The sequence below is a fragment of the Coturnix japonica genome, chromosome 1, assembly GCF_054131305.1.
Source record: "Coturnix japonica strain WE chromosome 1, WE-NBRP24, whole genome shotgun sequence".
In the NCBI taxonomy this organism is placed as follows: domain Eukaryota; kingdom Metazoa; phylum Chordata; class Aves; order Galliformes; family Phasianidae; genus Coturnix; species Coturnix japonica.
The window spans coordinates 163,858,623-163,879,109 of NC_140663.1; the positions used below are offsets into that span (position 1 = coordinate 163,858,623).

General features: G+C 41.2%; 1 protein-coding gene across 1 annotated transcript in view; it reads right to left on the minus strand.

Moving 5' to 3' along the window:
* The window catches only part of DDX10 (DEAD-box helicase 10), a 146,231-nt gene extending 129,837 nt beyond the window's left edge, over positions 1–16,394 (minus strand). The window contains exons 1-9 of the mRNA XM_032442171.2: positions 16,153–16,394; positions 12,038–12,098; positions 11,693–11,823; positions 9,901–10,059; positions 9,357–9,477; positions 8,055–8,244; positions 5,868–5,994; positions 4,276–4,438; positions 2,397–2,481 (exon numbers count right to left, since the gene is read on the minus strand). Coding sequence (XP_032298062.2) covers positions 2,397–2,481; positions 4,276–4,438; positions 5,868–5,994; positions 8,055–8,244; positions 9,357–9,477; positions 9,901–10,059; positions 11,693–11,823; positions 12,038–12,098; positions 16,153–16,350 — 1,235 coding nt within the window. The 5' untranslated portion in view covers positions 16,351–16,394. The remainder of the gene's footprint in view (positions 1–2,396; positions 2,482–4,275; positions 4,439–5,867; positions 5,995–8,054; positions 8,245–9,356; positions 9,478–9,900; positions 10,060–11,692; positions 11,824–12,037; positions 12,099–16,152) is intronic.
* Positions 16,395–20,487: the final 4,093 nt, after the last annotated feature.

A 20,487-nucleotide genomic window follows, 5' to 3' on the forward strand; every position in this document is an offset into this window, starting at 1 on the left:
AAAAAAACAAAACAATCTTTATCTTTCATTTTAGATATTGCTTAGTATATTGCCATAAAACAGAGGTGGGAGCACAGCCACAAGTGTTAGTCAAAAGTTTTTCAACCCCATTCCAAAAATAATTTCTCTCTTGACTTTCATATTTACTTTTGTATCACAAAATAATTTGATTTCAGAAGTAAACAGTATTTGGCACCCCAATTTAAATTACAGCTTCACACAGTCTCCTAATTAGCTGAGATATTTAATTAAGCTTTCACTCCATGCAATTATACACTCTTGTAACCCATGAAAATTTGTAATTCAATCTAACTTCATTAATGAGGACAACTAAACTACAGTTAACTTTTATCACATTTCTAGAAGAAAAAAACACAACAACAACCAAGAGCTTCTCTCATCCTGACTGCAGCGAGAAGTTTCCTACTCGGTACACAGTTTACCAAGAAACACATTCCCAACTACCCATGTCCAAAACTTTACCATTTACTTAGTACACAGTATTTACCTTAAGGTAGTAGACATCTTCCATCCTCAATGGTTTATTTCAGATTCATTCAGTGATCTTTACATTATGTTTCCAGAAATGCTTTACTTCAAGAAAAGAAGAGTCTAACATTTGTCCAAAATAAAAGCCCAGCATAGGGCAGAACCTTATCTGATCTTTGCACAAGATTATGAGACAGAAAATACCTTTAAACTTTCCCTACTGAAGGAATTTGCTTTCAGTATTAGACTCAATTTTGCCAGTTCAAACCACAGAATCATAGAATGACCATGGTTGAAAAGGACCACAATGATCATATAATTTCAACACCCCTGTTATGCGCAGGGTCGCCACCCACCAGACCAGGCTGCCCAAAGCCAAATAGCTTGCCCAGATTAGATACAATACAATTAGGTAATTGTAATTAGATACAATTAGGTAAGGTCTGGCTACCGTTAGAGCTGCAAGAATAAGGATCCAGTCAGTGGTGCTTCACTGAAAGCCTTGGGAAAAATGGGTGGTCATTAGCTTAGTCTTTACATAGTAGCTCCTGCCTTCTAAAACTACTGATAACGATTCTTGGCACCACAAAAGAATGGGAGAAGGCATAATGGTTGTCACTTTGGGGTAGTGTTAAAGCATGGATGTAGCTCGAAAACATCTCAATAAGCCTTTTATAAGCTTCCAATTAAACAGTGCCAAATGCATTGTTTTCCTTTCCTCTCTGACACTGTGCCATAAAGACAGAATTACAAGCCTTCATAGGAAGGCACACGGAATACAAACAAAACAAAAATCACCACTTCACAGACCTCTACATCTATGTTTCTTTTCCCTAAGTTGGGACCCATGAAATTAACTATATTTTTATCTAATTAACATTCACTGATTGTGCTCATAGAGAAAATGTTTCCAAGAGCATTTAAAAATTAATTCTTCCCTTCTACAACAAAAAAGTAGATAGGAGAATACAATGCACAGGAATGAGTAGAGCAGAAAAACTGGAAAGTGTTGGCTAAAAATTCCAGGTTCTGAAATTTTCTGGAAGTACAAAATTTAATGCAATCTAATCCAGAAACACAGATTTGGTAGTGCTGACTACTAAATCCTGCTCTAGGAAACAGTTCTGTCGCTGTTTGACTTCCACTTACATTGCAACACATATGATAAAAGCCTACTACAAAGAAGTTCAATTATGTACAAGACATAATGCCAGGTCTTGCATGTCATCCTTCAGATAACTGAGTAAAGATTTTAATCTATCAAACTGTGCAGTAATAACTTCACTTTCTCTTTAAAACCTACTTCAGAAACCAAGGACCAGGTTCTCATAAGCATACTAAGGTAACTCCCTTCCTTCAGAAGGACTCAGCCGCAAGTACTTTAACTAAGACTAGCCTTACAAATATAATTCTACCAGTGACTTAGAAAACTAAAAATTTAACCAGTAGATAACATTGTTCAATTCCTTCCTCTTCAAATCAAAATAAGAAAAAAATACTTCCTTTCTTTTAAACAGTCAGCAATGTACCTGTAAGTTGTATTTATCTATATGCTGCATTGACAAAACAAGCACTTCTGCTCACGAATGTGCTCAGCTCAGCTAGCGAGGTAATCTTGCCAAGTACAAAAGAAGACTTTTACTTCCTCACTCTTAGTCTTCCCTGATCAGATTAAACAATTAGACACAGTCTTTCTTCATGCTGTAAGGAGTCTCTCACAAAGAAAAGATTAATTTAGACCATTATTTCTAGATGATCGAAACTGTCTTTTGGTGACAACAGTCTTCCTTTTCTTTCCAATTTGTGTCCTGATTTTTTGAAGCGAGTGTGCATCCAGCCAATTATCTGTCCTGATAGCTATTGAATTTTAAACATTAAATGAAAAAGAATGAGAAGTGAATATGAACCTGGCTGTTCTTCCCACTCGATGGATGTACGTGTTTGCATCTTCTGGACAATCAAACTGAATGACCCAGTTCACTGCTGGAAAATCTGCAAAGAAAAAAAAAGATGCCAAAATTTAAGCTCATTTGACTCCAAACCCTCCTAATCAAGGGCAACATCATATTTCGGAGCATTAATTTCTGCAGAAACTATCACTTAACCCAATTTATAGATATTGAGTGCAACCTCTGAAATAAAAATAAAATTAATTGCATGTATTAGAATATCATAAACAGTCATCCTCTTCATCAAAGAAAGCTAAAATTAATGGTGTCTTCATTCTCCAAATTATGACAGTGCACTGAATGGAACATAATTTCAAACTTGAAAGGAGCTGACAAGCTTTGTGTCACACAGATGATAAAACACCACTACAATTAATAAATAACAAGATCCGACCCACTTTTCACCTATGCCCTTGTGAGCTGAAGTTAGCTGTGGTGACACTGCACTACTTCAGCTATTCACATACAGAAATATCACACACTCTCAGCAACACTGAGGGGGTGGCCAGGCCTGCCAAAGGAGTCATCACGCTATTTGAATTACAGTATTTAGGAGCACTTTCCAACTGTTGTACTTCATCCAGAAGCAGCATGCTTTGCCTTGCAGTAAACAGTGTTAAACCCTGACCAAGCCTGTAGTTATGCCATAGGACAGTTAAACATACTCTCAAGAAACCTAACCAACCATACCCACATTAGCACCTCACTAGCGAAACGTCAGCAGCAAAGAATGATAAGCCATTTGTACTTCTGTTTTCTATTTTCTGAGTACCTTCCTCTTGTAACATACTGACAAAATCTTGGATTTTGGACAATGAGTTTCCTATCTGAAATAGAATAGGTTCTCCTAAAAATGTTCTCCTGTCATACACAAAATTAGCCAAGTACAAAAAAATAAAGTCCAAATATCTACAAAATATATAAAGAAGCCATAATTAAGCAAGTAATGACAAAAGAAAAGAAACACAAGCTAAAACAGGGCGTATAAAATATTCCTGCTCTTCATTTATTATTCTACCTCTTTAAGAATACAGTGCTATAGTCCTACTCATAGAATCATAGAATCACAAAAGGACCTACAAGAACATCCAGTCCAACTGTCCTGCCATCATCATTGCTACCACAAGCCACTAAACAGTATCTTGTAGCTCATCATCCAGATGCCTCTTGAACACTGCCAGGGACGGCAACTCCACCACCTCCGTGGGCAGCCATTCCAGTGCCTGACCACTCTGAGAGAAAGAGTTCTTCTAATGTCCAGTCTAGACCTCCTCTGGTACAATTTGCGACCATTTCCTCAGGTCCTGTTTGTTTCCTGGGAGAGGAGGTGAAGCCCCTCCTCATCACAACCTCCCTTCAGGAAGCTGTAGAGTGCAATAAGGTCTCCCCTGAGCCTCCTCTTCTCCAGACTAAACAATCCCAGCTCCCTGAGACGCTTCTCATAAGACTTGTGCTCCAGACTCCTCACCAGTATTTCTTCAACATACACAACATATGTCTGCACATACTGCTGGGTTAGTAATTTCTATATCATTTGGCATAACCCACAGGATACAGGCATATCAGAAATATTTAAAGCTGCTGAAATCTTGCCTTAAGGCATGTAGTAAGCAAATACATCACTATTTCCATCTTCTCTCATTTGGATATTCATCATGCAAGATGGCTGGAAAAGCAGATTGCCTTCCAGCTGGGAAAACTACATTGTCCACAGACTGGACAGGAAAGAAGAACTGCTTCCACTGACTATTTTATTAATAAACGTCATAATAAGACTAGTGACAGTTTAGGTCTTTCTAGGACAAAAACAATAATGACTACTTTTGTGGGCACATACCCAGGCCACGTGCTGCAATATCCGTAGCAAAAAGTACTGCTGCCTTCTTCCGAACAAAACATGTGTAGACTTCCATTCTCTTCATCTGTTGCTGTTTGCCATGCAATGCCAGTACAGGAAGACCAGGTTGAAGCTTACAGAACACTCTGAATAGATACTGGACCTATCCAACAAATTAGGGGGAAAAAAAACATAAAATCAGATTTAACATTGCACAGTGAAAACAATATCCAGTAAATCACAACAGACTTAACACTTTGAGTAAAAAACACTTTTCTCCACATAGAGATAAGACATGCAATTCTGAAATGCTGTCATGCACTCAGGGCACAATAATAGGAAATGAACTGTAGTAAAGGTCTGCTATTCCTACTGACAGCATTTCCCAATAGACACAGAAGCACGTAGCAGCAGGAATGATGTAGGACACAACTAGTGATGCCATACGCAAGGGACCAAAGTATCAAAAACCCATCTGAAGAGCTGCTTTTAGACATTACTGGAGGAATACAGTATCTTCTGCTTACTTTATAGTAGACATACCTAATAATTTTAAAGATGGTTACAGAAATTGTTCAGTAACAACTGCAACTCAGAGAACTTCCATACAAGTAAACCTACAACTTCACCGCACACAGTAGCCAACCAAAGTACAAAACATACTGTAACCTCTTGCACTGGACGAACCGTGATAAACACTTACTTTACAATTGTATGTGGAAAACACATGGTAAAATATCAGATAAACACAGAAGCCTTAGGAAAACCTGTGCCATACAACCACATACTGATAACTTCAACAGAGCGATCCCAAGGCAGTGCTATAAGCAGACATCTGAAGGATTACTTCCTAAGTAACCAGAATAAAAACCCTGAGCACAAGTCTAATAAAAAGTAGCTGAGGGAAATGGAGGCTCAAAGGAGGCATTTTCACTCTCTACAAGTGTTTGAAAGGAGGTTGTGCTGAGGTGGGTGTCAACCTCTTCTCCAGCATAACCAGTGATAGGATGAGAGAGAACGGCCTCAAGTTGGACCAGAGAAGGTTCTGGTTGGATGTCAGGAAGAAATTCTTTCATGAAAAAGTGGTCAGGTACTGGAATGGGCTGCTCATGGAAGAGGAGGAGTCACCATCCCTGGAGATGTTCAAGAAAAAACTAGATGTTGTACTGAGGGTACTGGACAGGAAAGAAGAATTGCTTCCACTGACTATTTTATTAATAAATACCGTAATAAGACTAGTGACAGTTTAGGTCTTTCTAGGACAAAAACAATAATGACTACTTTTGTGGGTACATACCCAGGTCACGTGCTGCAATATCCGTAGCAAAAAGTACTGCTGCCTTCTTCTGAACAAAACAGTATTTATCCACGGTTCAGTGGATAAATAGTGATGGTGGGGAGATGGCTGGGCTAGATGATCCCAGAGGTCTTTTCCAATCTTGATGATTCTATGATTCTTTCCCATACTATTTCACAATTAAACTTTATTGTATAAGCACCTTTAAAGCCTTTGAAAGAAAGCAGCTGCAAACTACTAAACTCTGTAACCCTACAGAGAAAATGAAAAATACAATAAAACAGAATAGTCATACCTCTTTACAGCTTGCAAAAAACACAATGCTCTTCTTCTTCAAGTGACTTTTCAGGAAAGAGTATAACACATTTATTTTGTGTTGAAGCTCACAAACGATGTAGTTCTGATCCAAAGTTGCCGGGGTACTTAAAAAAAATATCAGAAGAAAAAAATTAGGTACCACAGTAATCATAACATTAGAGCAAAGGAAAAAAGAGTGAGTACAAGTGTATATATAATCGACAGAGCTGCCTGTCTTTTCTTTACTTCTAAACCAATTGTCTGACAACTACCGACAGCAAGGAAAAAAAAAGTCAGGCTGGAACGTTACCCCACTTTGAGAAACAGGTTTCGATCTCCTGAGTAAATGTCAGGGGAGAGAAGAAGGGCAGGAGGCAACTCTTGGCATTACTTCTAAATTCATCTACTAGCAGCACAACCAACTCCCTCCATCTCTAAGAAGCGACATTCAAATTGCCTTGACTTAAAATGCAATTTTGTCTATTGGTGCTATTAAAGCATCATTTGTGCTCCAGGCAATGTCAAAGCACAGCCTAAACTTGCAGACAAAAAAAAAAGCATTGATGTATTTTTACTGATTACACCCTGACATGTAAAGTGACTTTGTAAAGCACTGAACTGACATCTTAAGTCACCTTGCAGTTAAAAAAAAAAAAGTTATTTTTTTTTAAAAAGGCATCTTTGCCATAGAAATATATTTAAATACTCATCTCACAGTCCCTCTGCTTCTCCATGGACAGACCAAGGGTATTTGAAATTACTTTATTGTATTAAAAGTGCCACTCAGAAATATGAAATTACAAGATGCTGCTCCAGTTTTTATTCCACTGCTCAATTTGAATTACATCACAGTATTTTTGCCCTGTAGATCTTTCAGGGGAAACTGTCCCTATTATACAATGATACACTCTGTACCAAAGCCATAAACTCTAAAACAAATGAAAGTTTCCTTTTTTTTTGATTCAGTCTATTATTGAACTGTATTTCCCCCAATATTTCAAAAGCTCAAGTGTACTTTAAGTAGACTTCACAAAAAACATCATTTGTGAAATAGACAGTCCTCAAACTGAAGACTCCATGCTGAGCTCTGCAACCTCTTCTGACACAAGGAGAGTAACCACATTTTTTTCCAGCAATCGTGTTTATTTAATATACTGACTGGAAGGGAAAGAACATACTATCAAAGGCATCAGCAGAGCAATAAAGAGCATCTAGACAAGTAGTTCATTAAAACACTGCCTCAGGACTCAACCTCTTTCTGCTGTTCATTTTGGCAATGATTTCTCATTTGTCTTGGATAAGCCATTTTTATCAGTGTGCTTCACCTTTCTCCACCTTCATTTTATGTATAGAAATATTTACACACTCCTTAAGACAAGAGGAAAAAAAAGTCATAGATGTTCATAAGCCTTCTGATACCGAGAGGATAAGATTTGGCTCTTCTGTGGGCTGTAAGCAGCATTCTTCTCATTTTTCCCCTCTTTTCAAAATCTATCTGCCAAAAAATGAACATGCTCTTTTTTCTCCAATTAGAGCCAAATTGCACAGCATGACAGTTTTACTTCAGGTGTGCACAGAGCTGCAGTCCTGATTGTGCACAGTAAACTCAGTACTTCTGGAAGCAACAGGTCTTGATGCACATAGACATATGCCAGATGCTTTCTGCTGGGCACCAATACTGCATATGCAAACAAGACTGTCATTCTGTACGTTCCCAATAGAACAGCTTTTTCTTAGAACATCGGATTCATTAACAACATTCTGAAGAACCATATTCATTCAACGAATGTGGTGCTCCTACACAGTAAGTATGCACACACATACACGAAGGAAGAAAACACAACAAGTAGCAATTCAGAAATGACACCTGCCACAGTCAGGACACCACTTCATCCAGGACATAGTCCAATCTGGAGCTTATTGCCAAGGGAAATAAACTTGCAGACAGAAAAGGAGCCTGAGGAGCCACAAGCAAAGTGCAATGCTCAGTCTCCCCATAGCAAATCAATCAGAACTAGTAAGCTCTCTTCTGAAACACCCTGCTTTCAGGATGGCACACAGCAAGACTTGACACTGATGGAAGGAGAAGGATGACTTCAGATTCAGGAAAATGAGTTAGGGAAGCAAGTGAAGTACGATCTCAATCTGTTTAACCTTCCCACAAAAAAATAAATGATCAACATACCTGAATTTGGCTTTCTCATGAACCCAAACATATTCTGGATCCTTTAAACTCAACCGTGCGAGATCCTTCACTGATTTGGTTTGTGTTGCAGAAAAAAGCAAGGTCTGGCGCTTCTTAGGCAGATTTTCTATGATTGCGTTCATTGTATCGGCAAAACCCATGTCGAGAATCCTATCCGCTTCGTCAAGAACTGAATCGAGAAACAGATTTGAGAAAACCTGTTTTTAGCTTCCCTTTTGTGATTAAAGACTTTAAATCCATAAAGCACAAAAATCCATGCCTACTTAGACTACGGAGATTAGTTACCATATATGACAGGATTTGCTTTAGATATGCACACACTCCATAAAATAGGTTTAAAAAGCTTCAGTGTAACTCTCAGCATTTTGCATAGCCTTTGCGCTACAGCCCTCCATTCCACATGCTGAAGCATAGAAAGATACGTATTCCAAATAAAAAGTTCAGCAATTTGCAGACAGCCTGTAAATCACAAACTCCATACCCTACTGCTAAAACAAAAGCATGCAATATATAACAGTACTGTGCCATTAAAAACAGAGAAAAACAGGTTCTTCTGTGCCTAAGCTCAATTTGCCATTGCATCATAAGGAAACAAAACTTGAAGAAAAGAGTCTACATTTAATGCAAATCTAGTCTAACTGCCATGAACAGCACTGAGTATAACAAGCCTGGTTTTGCAATTTATCAGCTTCATTAGCTTGCTAATTGCTTCTAAGTTCCTCAAGCTTTACTAAAGATTATGCACAGTTCTTAGAGGCCTCCCATTAAGCTGAAGTCTGTATTCCAGTTGGAAGGAGCATTAATCTGGCTTAAAATTCAAAAAGAAACATGTTTTCTAGAATTGGCCCACAATACATATGCTATAATCAACTATAAGAAACACTCACCATCGTGTCATGAAAAACGAGAGCTAGGGCTGGAAGCAAAAAGTCTTATCGTCTTATAGCTAAAACATACATGACTATATAGGATACCATCTTATAGCTAAAATATACCTGACTATATAGGATACCACATGTGGTTTTGAATTCTTTACTTAACCCACCTACACATTCTTATCATCCCAAGGAAGGCAACTCTTAGTAATTGCTTTGAGATTAAGTACAGAAAAGAAAGGAGTTTTGCTGTTTGCCATTTAATGTGTGTGTGTGTGTGCAAATATTAATGCTCTTTCATTTACGTACAAAAATCAGAATAAACCTTTTAACCAAGGAAATCCCCCTCTGAATTATGAGCTACTACAAAATATTTCTGTGTTTTGTGATGCACTAAAACACTTACTCAACATTTGCAGATCAGATGCATAGAAATAAGAGGTTTCATCCATGTGCTGCAGAAGCCGTCCTGGAGTGCAAATGAGCATATTTATGTGGTGGATTCTCTCAGACTCTTCTTTCAGATCCTGAAAATATGTTAAACCAGCTGAGCTCTGGTTGGTCATGCTAGAAGCCCAGTGGCAGAGACCTCAGCCCAGCTCAACCTACTGACAGTTCATGGAAAGAATGAAGCTTTTCCTCTTTTGAAACAAACACCACATTTTATCAGCATGCTTACTAGCGGCTTGCACAAATGTTTTTCAGAGCAATCTGATTTAATAGGACAAGAAGGGTTGGGAGAAAGTTTGACCCAGTCACATAACCTGTAGAGAGGGTAAACATACAAGAGCTTTAAAAGACACAGTAGAGGAAAATTATTGTGTCTCCAATAGCTTCCTACCAACTCCTTACTTCCATGACTTCTGTTTTCCAGAGTTTCCTTCTTAAACTAGTCCTTACTACAGCACTTATTTACGCTCCCTTGCAGTAGGCTCCAACAGAGGACTCACCTTTCCTCCGATGATAAGGCCAGCTGAGAAGTCGTGATTCTTTCCCACTCTACGCAGAACCTTAAAAGTCTGAAACGCCAGTTCTCGGGTGGGCGATATGATCAAAACTCCCAATCCATCTGCTGAAGTCCACTGAAGGCGGTAGAGGAGTTCCAAAGCCTGGAAAAAAAAGTAAAAAATATATGAAAAACTTTCACATTAAAAAAAAAAAATTGAGAAGAAAAATACGTAACAGCCAAGAGTGCCATAGAAAAAGATGAAGTATTGCCAATTCAAATAATGAAGAAATATCTGCATGCGTTTCACATGGTTTGATTACACATGAATTCTGATGGTACTGATACTTGTTGAGTAAATGTTCCCCAGTCATAGGATTCAGTGAAAGCCAGACAGTACAACTAGAAGGAAGACAATTAGCGTGACGTTAATCTAGGTTTTAGACTTAGAGTAATATCATACACACATGGTGCACACAGAGCATTCCACCCAGTGTTATCACATATCTCTTGTTCCCCCTCTTAATAATTTCACAGTCCTAGCTAATCTTAACACAAAGATTTCAGAGATAGAAATATCTGAAACATTTTTAAAATATTAAAGGTTGTTTAACACACTCTTACCATTTTTCCTACTCTTTATCTGTCTAAATACCTCCACATCTTATCCCTAAAACTATTTTAAAATTTAGTTTGTAAAATTACTTCTGCTTCTAGATTTCCCAGGTGAAGCCCTTCTGCACCTGGTGCTCACCAATTGCAGAGGAGAGCATTAGAGAGGTTAACACTGGAGGCAGCCTGTGCTGTAGTGACCTGGTGGAGTTTGTGATCTTGAAGAATGCAGGCCTGCCAAAAAGCAGAATCAGGACCCCATGCTTCAAGAGACCAAACTTCCAACTGCTCAAGGAATTGCTGGATGGGAACCTACAAGAAACTGTCCTTAAGGGCATGGGTACAGAACAGAGCTGGCAACCACTAAGATGATCAGAGGGCTGGAGCACCTCTCCTGGGAAGGAAGGTTGAGAGAACTGGGCTTGTTTAGCCTGGAGAAGAAAAGGCTCCAAGGGGATTGCATTGTGGCCTTCTAGTACTTGGAGGGAGTGAAAACTGGAGGGGGAATAGCTATTTACAAGGGTGGATAGTGATAGGATTAAACTAAGACAGAGGAGGTCTTCAAGAAAAATTTAAGTTTTAATTTATTTAAATTTAAATTTTCAAGAAACTAAAAGCTGTGTGTGATGTTTTGAGTTACAGAGCCAAAGAGCACCACTCCCAGTGGGGAATTTACTTATTTCCTGCTTGGACCTGGAAGTGATTTCTGAGGAGTCCAAAGACACAGTCAAGAAGAGGAAGTCTACAATCTCTGCTATGCTTTACTTTGTCAAATAAGAGCCAAATCTTAAAACTTTAGCTGTATGAAAACCACGCATCCAAAAAGTCTAATCCACAGTTCTAATCCAGACAGAGTTTTTGAAAGAATCTGACAACTGGAGTTGCACAAGGAAAACACATTCCTGAACAAAAACGAACAACAAAGGTCCTCCTAATTCACACAGGTTCCACTGATGCAAGGATCAAAATGAGGTTTCTAAGCATCAGAATATTCCTAAGGACAAAGATATACCTTTTCTAGAACCTTAAGGCGTTTCCTTACCTTAGTCTGCCTTGGCTTTCTAAGAATGCTTACATCACTTGAGCTACAATCTTTCTTCCAAGATCACTAGTCATAAGTATTTAACATCCTCTTCTTCCTAGGTAACTTCCTAGGCTTAAGTGCAAACTATGTCTTTACTTACCGGGACAATAAAAGCCAAAGTTTTCCCCGATCCAGTCTTCGCAGCTCCAAGTACATCTTTACCTTGTAAAGCCAAACCTATGGTTTGCCTCTGTATCTCAGTCACCATGCGATACTGAGCTTCCTGCAGTCCTAGAATTTGGGGTGTAGGAAGGAAATGCAAAGGAAGAGAGAAAAAAAAAATCATTTTTGTCTTGCCCAGACATAAATTTTTCCATTTGGAAAGCAATGTATATGGCAATACTCATTTAAAAGTTCATTTAAGGCAAAAATTTATTCATACGGAAGTAAAAAAATGCATTCATTTATAATATAATTACTTTCCAAAGAGAATTTTTACACTCACCTTTCAGGGTTTTCTTTGATAATGGAAAATCTGAAAATCTTTCTATTTCATTTGCATTTATCTGAAACAAAATAAGATTAATCAGTGTTAAAATTAATCATAAAAGGGAAATTAAACAGTATTTCAAGTAGCTGCTAAAGTAAGTATGTAATAGTTCAGTGTGACGTAATCCAAGACAGCTGGTCACAATCTATACTAGCTTGACCCACAGCAAACTACTCTTCTACCAAACTGTTCAGCAAGCAATACGACATATGTTAATAATATGGACAAAGAGCGCAATTTAAAGCTTATATCATCATGAAAACTAAAACAACTGTGAATGGAAGGGACTTGGGTGTCTCTGGTGCAGCCTCCTGCTCGCAGCAGGCTGAGATGTGAGGTCAGCCCAGGCTGCTCAGGGCTTCATTAAGAACTGCTTCCATATAACCACACTGAGCCTCTACTTCCATCTTATTTTCTCAGTGATCTGGCACTGAGAGACATGGGTTAGTGGGCATAGTGGGGATGGGTTGATGGTGTGACAAGATGATCTCTGAGGTCTTTTCCAACCTTAATGATTCTGTGATTCTATGTCTGTTTTCTCTTGTCCTTACATGACACAGTATCTCCTTGATGATGTCCCATAGGCACTGGGGGATCCCATAAGGTTCCTCCAGCACCATCTCCATTCCAGACTAAACAAGCCCAGCTACCTCAGCCCCTCCGCACATGGAAAGTGTTCCAACTCTTACTACTTCAGAGGCCCTCCAGTATATTGATGCCTTTCCCTGTTAAGATTGAGGTCTAGCCTCCTCACTGCCTCCTCCATCACTTGGAAAAGGAAGCTAAACCTTTTGCAACACTTATGTCCCAGGCACCATCCCTGCTATAAAGATGGGCATCTCTACGCTGCTGCTGCATAACTGGTGCTCTCAGCAAGGAATCACAAAGGAGACACCATGCTAATCTTCTACACAAAGTAACTGGCCTCACTGATGCAGGGAGAGCAGTGGATACTGCCTACCTGAACATAAGGACATAGCTTGGTGTCCTGACACCTACTAACTTACTTCTCTGTATAAATCCACCTGAGCATACCTGAGAGATGTTAACTCTACATACACCAACATACAAGAGTACGTTTGATCACACCAGTTGGCTGAATCATTTATAAAAATGTAGAGAAGTCAAGTAGAGATCTTAAGGAAAACGTAATGCTTTCAAGCCTGCTCTAACCAACAGCTGATCAAAAGAAGCAGGCAGCTTCTCCTGGCAAAGTTCACAACAATCGATAGCAGGAAGGAAGAAAAAGAAACAGAGAACTCGGGGGGGGGGGAAAAAAATATAAAGAGACTCCTGTAGCTGTGAAGCCTGAGCAGGTGAGCAGCGAGGCAGATCACACAGCTCTGAGCGCACACTGACTAGCAGCCACAAACTGAGATTTCCAAACGTCAATCTCTGTGCTTACACAACTCGTGCATTTCTAATGGCCATCGTTTAACAGATTGCTGAGCAGCAGCCTCCCAGCAAAGGAGCCAAGCAAAATGGTCCTCAGATGTCTTTGACAACTTATGATAGCAATTTTTACAGAAGGCCTCAAATGAAGAGTTACTGAGCTGTCAAATCATGCTTATATGCACTTGGAGCACCACGTGCTCTGCCAGCCCTGTCTATTATAAAAATTGGGCACTGTACTTCTTATGAGCATCTATACTTGCTTAAAGCAATCCAAACGGCGAAAACTCCTGTATGGAATCACTGTAAGAGTCCAAGCTTCACATGTTGGAATTCTGGACCAACACTTCCCAAATTCCATTGGTAATTCTGAAGATATTTTGCTTCACGCAATACTGCAAGTCGCACCAATTCCCAGTCCCATTACTTTGCATGCTAAAGGATCACAACTCATTGATGCACAGAGGCTCCATTTCACTCCAATCAAGATGCTATGTCAGAAAACAGTATGCCCACAGGAGGTGAAACTATTTCACTAACATCAAAGCAGTCCGCCGTGCGCAAATAAAGGAGTAAATTGTAATAGGTTTTGACATACAGAACAGACTACCGTAACAGTGCAAAATTGTTTAAATAATTAGACGCTGCTTGAAGGATTTCAGTGTACAGCTTATTGCTGGGTCACCTAGAGTTAAAAAGAACTGGCATGTTAATCACAGTGGACACAAATATTATTGCGCTTTTCTACATTGATCTCCTCTAAAGCTCTTTCAAAGACTTGAAAGAAAAAGTGATAAAAATATGCAAAGACCATGCACAGGAACAGCCATACTGCAAAGCTTCCCAGTTTATTTCTTGGTCCCACTATCTTTCAGGCACACAAAAACCATCTGCTTAAGTTCCTTAAAGTTCTGAAGTGATTGGTTCCTCGTTAAATCAAATCAGGGTGGCAGAAGCAAGAGGGACAGCTGCTAAAGAGGCTGATCCACTGATAGTCTTTTCCATCCGTACCTGCACCAGCAGAAGACACTAACAATTCCTGCTTCTCAGCCTGTTTCCCTGTCAGAAGTGATTACCTGCTTTAATCTGCTGGAAATGTGCCCGTGTGAGTTCTCTGATCTGCTCCAGATGAGAAGAGCCCGCTTATTTCAAACACTTTAGATGGTGGTCTGATCTAACCTAATTTGACAAAGCAAACTAGAAAGAGCTCACACAACCATTTCCCAGCATGTTAATTAGGATGTTAATGTTTCGTTAGCACAACTGAATGAAGAAGACAATGCCCATCAACAGCTTTATCCAGTCAGGCAACATATTCAATGGCTCAAATGATAACAGATAATCTCGAGGCACATCACAAATAGCAGTCCCAAGACTTGGACACATTGAAACTTCCATGATTTTGGCTACTGACAGACATTCTCCATATCAACAGCGACAACAACAAATGTTTATGTAATGTGTTTCCAGTCTGTTTAGTTTTGTTTAATCTTGTTTTATTATTGATTGAAGTGGTTCTCAAGTTGGAAGTTGAAGACATTACAAGAGAGACAAGGAGGTACATGGTATTGAGTCCAGCAGCAGTGCTACCCTTACTCCATGCTGCAACTACCAGCATCTTAAGGCATGTAAAAGACCCAATCCAGCCATAGCTGGGAAGGAATGCAGGTGACCAAGATAAAAACCCCTTCAGGTAAAGGAAAAGGAGACAAGAACTGAAGACAGGAACCTAAGCAACCATCTACTTGTATGTTCACAGACAAGTTACTCACACGTGGCTGCACATTCATGGAATCACAGAATGGCTTGGGTTAGAAGGGACCCCAAGAATTATCAAGTTCCAAACCCCCCGCCACAGGCAGGGCTGCCAGCCACTAGATGAAGTACTAGATCAGATTGCTCAAGACCTTATCCAACCTGCCTTTAAACACTTTCAGGGATGGGGTCCCTGAGAAGGTGAGGTTTCTGTGAATGGCATCTTCTGCTGTATCAACAGCAGCACTCAGTTTGGTGACAAACCTGCTGAGGGTGCACTTGATCCCATCATCTCTGTCACTGATAAAGACGTCAAAGAGTACCAGACCCAAGACAAACCCGTAGGGGACACCGCTCACTACCAGCCTCCATCTGGACACGGAGCCACTAACCACAATCCTCAGGCTGTGACCTTCCAACAAATTCTTTATCCACCAAATTCAGCAAAAGTTCTAGGATACATGCTCGGCATGCACTGTTGCCCAAAGTCGTTATCCATAACTACAGCTCTGCTTGATGGTTCGGCATAGTTTAAGAGATGGCCATTTCCCAGAGATGCTTGTCCCTTTAGGCTGCCTGGGCACACTGCTGACTCACATTCTACTTTCTATGGACCAGAACTTCCAAACCCCTTTTCACAGGGCTGTTCGCAGCTTCCCATCCCCCAGCCTTTTGTCCCCATAGATCCAGGGCTGCCCCATCCCAGACACAGGATCAGGCTCTTGCTACTTACTACTTGTCTCCCCTGCCCCTTCTCGCCTCCACCCACGGGAAGGCACAGAGTTGCCTCAGAGGTGAAGCCCTCCATTCCGCCACCACACACCAACCCAATACCGCCAGCAGACACGGAAAGTTCCCACTCCCTGTTGACGGTGGTGCCGCTCCCTCCCTCCCTCCATTCCTCGCTGCCGGCCCGGCCGTACCTGCGGGTATCGCTGCACCAGCCGCCCGATGCCCTCCCGCTCCTTCTGCCACTCGGGCCGCTCCCTCTCCTTGCGCTGCAGCCGCAGCTTCTTGGTTCGCCGGCTGTACTTCTTCTTCCAGCGCTCGAAGCTGCGCACCGCCTCCATCGCTCCCTGCTCCCCGCCGCCATCCCCGCTACCTCCTCCCACCCGGCCCATGCTCCGCGTTGATCCGCGTGGGTCGCACACAGCCGGACGGGGAGGAGCTCGTCGCCGCTGGAGCGCGTCACAGCCGCGCCGCCGGGGGAGGGCCCAAGTTGTATCACATCAGCGCTGAAAACAAAAGCAGGCTGCGATCTTCAGGCTGCATCAGGAAAAGCAAATGACAACAGGCTGTCATAAGGAGGAAGTAAACACGACAATTATGGGAATAGTGAAAGACTATTCCCAAAGTAATTGCTGTCTCTGATGAGGGTTTGGAATTCCAGGAACCCAAGGGAAAAGGGAGTGTCAATGCATTCTCTCCACTTTTGCTATAAATGCATTGAGAATATTAAAGATGTATGAAAACTGTTCTGCTCCCAGGGATACACTGCACGACTTTCCCATGATTACAGACCATTAGTTTAACCTATAAGACAAGAACCCAGTCTAAAGCATTCAGACCGTTGTGGGACTTAAGTGCCACTTTAAACTTTTCTGACTGCCTGTAATATAAAAACAAGCCAAAGTGCTCCTTTATTGATCTTCCTGCTGTTGTAGCACCAAAGTTTAACCTTTCTGTAAGTAAATGCATGCATTTTGTTTGGACATGCCATCTTTGCTCACCGTGGTATACATTTTACCTACCAGCTCATCTAATAGCAGAAGAGTGGCAGCAACACCTTGTGATTTGCTCCAGACATAAATCCTCAGTCATAAAGTTTACATGGAAAATGATATCTAGTAGTTGTATAAAGAGCTGGAGAGGGAGAGAGAAAGGGAAAAAATGCCTTCGCAAGCTGAGAAATAAAGTGTTCAAGCACTGTTGTTTACTTGCAATTTGGAGGAGTGATGGAGGGAAGTATGAGTATAGCGATAAACATAACGAGGCTCCATGTGTCTGGCCAGGGTTATCTGTGGTGACAAGAACAAGGGGCATCCAGTAGCAAGGTGAGAGCCCTGGGGGTACTCATGGGCCTAATGGTGCAGGCCAGCCTCAGCCGCCGCCTGCCCACACACCCTGCCCTCAGGCCCTGGAGCTCTGGCTTGGCTCCACCCCGGGGCTTCATTCCTCACTGAGTTATGCCAGAAGAATGTCAGTCTGCAGCTCAGCCACATGATTGGCCATGGAGTCATTGGTTGTGTCTCTGAGCTGAAGACTGAGTTACTGGCTTGACCTTGGACCTTCCTCGTCACTGAGCCCAACCTGGTCATCAAGGGGCTATATCTGACCCTGGTTGTTATCACCAGACCTATAATCCTGTCCTTAACATGGCAACTTGTGTCCCAGCTTCACTTTGGATCTTCATCATAACCAAAGAATTGTCTGCTAAGCTGGACTCTTGGTTAACCCTTGTTGCCATCCACAGACTTGCCCTGTTTCCTTGCTTGGAGCTAGTGAGGCTTTTGCCTTGCCTGCCATATTGTCATACTTAGGTCCCAGCTCTAAAGGAGCTGTTACCTTCACTGTGCCCTGACTGTCTAGCCCTCATCACTTCTTCCAAGTCCATCTGGAGCGGTGACGATGGTGCATGATCTATGGCATCCTTTACAAAACCACAACACAAAACTGAGTTGCGTCATACTGCAGTTGCTCCCTATCTGTGTTGTGGAGCCTTCTCCCTGGCATGGCCATGGCAGAGTTGGCCCTACATCCAAGTTCTGCCTGTTTCTTATGCTCACCAATATTCTTCCTTGCAGTACCTCATTGCTCATAGTCTCATGGCTTGCTGTACACACATCACTCCCCGAACTTCCATTAGCTTGATTTTCAAAAACACATTAGAAACACTTAAAAGTCGTTCCCGGTCGGAGTAAATTGGTAAACTGTGATTAATAAACGATGTTAATTATGGACAAGCATATTGTGTGGTGTAATTGAGGACTTGTCCTTTCCTTTTAGTAATGAGCAGCTGTTTTCCAATAATAAAATAAATAGAGTTTTGCAGATGGCAATTTAGCTTCCTCTTGTGGAAGTGATAAAATGGAAAAGCTTGTAAGCTTGTACCAACTATGTACAGTACAGGAATTTCTTTTTATGTGGAGACTCCAAAGCATATACATAACATAACATAACATAACATAACGTAACAGGAGTGATAACATGAAAGCTTGGTCTGGCTTAAAATCTCTCGGAAGAAACTAACAGTTGCAGCTTCAGCAACAAAGATAAAGAGACAACACAGAGTAAATTGTCAGAAGAATCTGGGTTAAAATGTTTCTGCCACAGAAAATTTTGGAGTTAAATCTTTTCCTTACACAATGCTAAAGAGATTTATATTTGAAAAAATTGAATGCCTTATATAAAATAATATTCAAAAGTAAATACTTATTTTTCAAGCCTGAACTTGACAGAAGACAAATGATGTCCTTGTGGAAAGAAATATGGCCGTCTTTATTAAGCCCTTCACTCATCCTCTTTGGCTATAAACTATTTATTGGCCACCACTACAGGTTCTTAAAGATGTCCTTCAACCTGTTGCCAAATGGGGATTCTTTTAGGAGATACGGTTTATGCATCTCCTAAAACTTAGCTTTAACAGACTGGAAAAAGTAGAGAGAAAAAGGGGCTTATGTTTCCCTGTTGTCGTCATGAGCAGGATTTTGACTAAGTACTGTGCAACTACATTGACCGGATGTATTGAATGAAGTGTTTTAGCAAAAAAAAAATTGCTAAAGAGAATGTCATGTATACATTTCTTCTGGGAAAAACAAAGGGCTTCCTGTGTTCTTGGGTCTGCTGTTGGTGCTTCTACTATTCATGATTTACTCAGCAGGGCCCTCCAAGTGAATGTTTTGCCAGTGAAAAGCAACCAGAATGTTGGTTCCTGGACAAGGAGAACACAGTCAAGGCAGGGGCATTCACTCAGACTGCCAGACAACAGTATGACCGTTTATAAAGTGAGAAGTAATTTTAAAATGAATGACTGACTATGTCATACATCTAGTCTTCAGATAATACCATCTGTCTCTTCAAAATGTTATGGTACATATGCAGATGGGTTTGTTTCTTGTGTCTTTTTGTTTCGTTTTGTTTTTAAAGACACAAATACAAAACTAGAATGTTTTTCCCTTAAGCCGACAAGGGTGGGTTTGTTGAGAATTATGAGTGTGACAGACCTTGTAAGAAGCATCCGATGGGAGTTTGCTGAAACATGTTTTCCCTCACAGAAATGCTGAGCACGCCCAGGGTCTGCAAGCCCCATCACTTCACCGCTTCCTGCAATTTGCCCTGCAGCTCTTTCCACTTCTCAGAGCTTTTGGCAGAGGACCGAGATGGTGTTTATGCAAATCTAAGCCACTAGAGGCCGTAACAGACCTGTAAAAATAAAAATGACTAATAAATTATGGTCGTAATAGATACGTGCTAACAAGAAGCATTAAATAAACAAGATGGTCGTTGGCTGCTGGTCAGGATCTGTACGCTGTCCCACGGCACAGACTGTCATTCCAGTTCATGGATCTCCGTAAATACTTGATTGATTTTGAATATGTTTGGCAGTTCTTTCGCAAACTGAGGTGATTTTCTGACTCAGAGAAAGAGTTGACAAATCGAATTATGAAAGGTTACCTAACCACTCAGGTAATTACACATTTTGGAAGAACACCATTTCCAAAACAAAATGGTATACACTACGTTGCTACCGGCGCTTAACAGAAGAATAACACAATTAAAAGCTGCCCTTTAATTAAAAAAGAACTTTATGGAAAAGAAAGAGAGAATGAGAGAGGGAGTGAAAGAGGGAGGGAGGGAGGGAGGGAGGGAGGGAGGGAGGGAGGGAAGAAGGAAGGAAGGAAGGAAGGAAGGAAGGAAGGAAGGAAGGAAGGAAGGAAGGAAGGAAGGAAGGAAGGAAGGAAGGAAGGAAGGAAGGAAGGAAGGAAGGAAGGAAGGAAGGAAGGAAGGGAGGAAGGGAGGAAGGGAGGAAGGGAGGAAGGGAGGAAGGGAGGAAGGGAGGAAGGGAGGAAGGGAGGAAGGGAGGAAGGGAGGAAGGGAGGAAGGGAGGAAGGGAGGAAGGGAGGAAGGGAGGAAGGGAGGAAGGGAGGAAGGGAGGAAGGGAGGAAGGGAGGAAGGGAGGAGGGGAGGGGAGGGGAGGGGAGGGGAAGGGAGGGGAGGGGAGGGGAAGGGAGGGGAGGGGAGGGGAGGGGAGGGGAGGG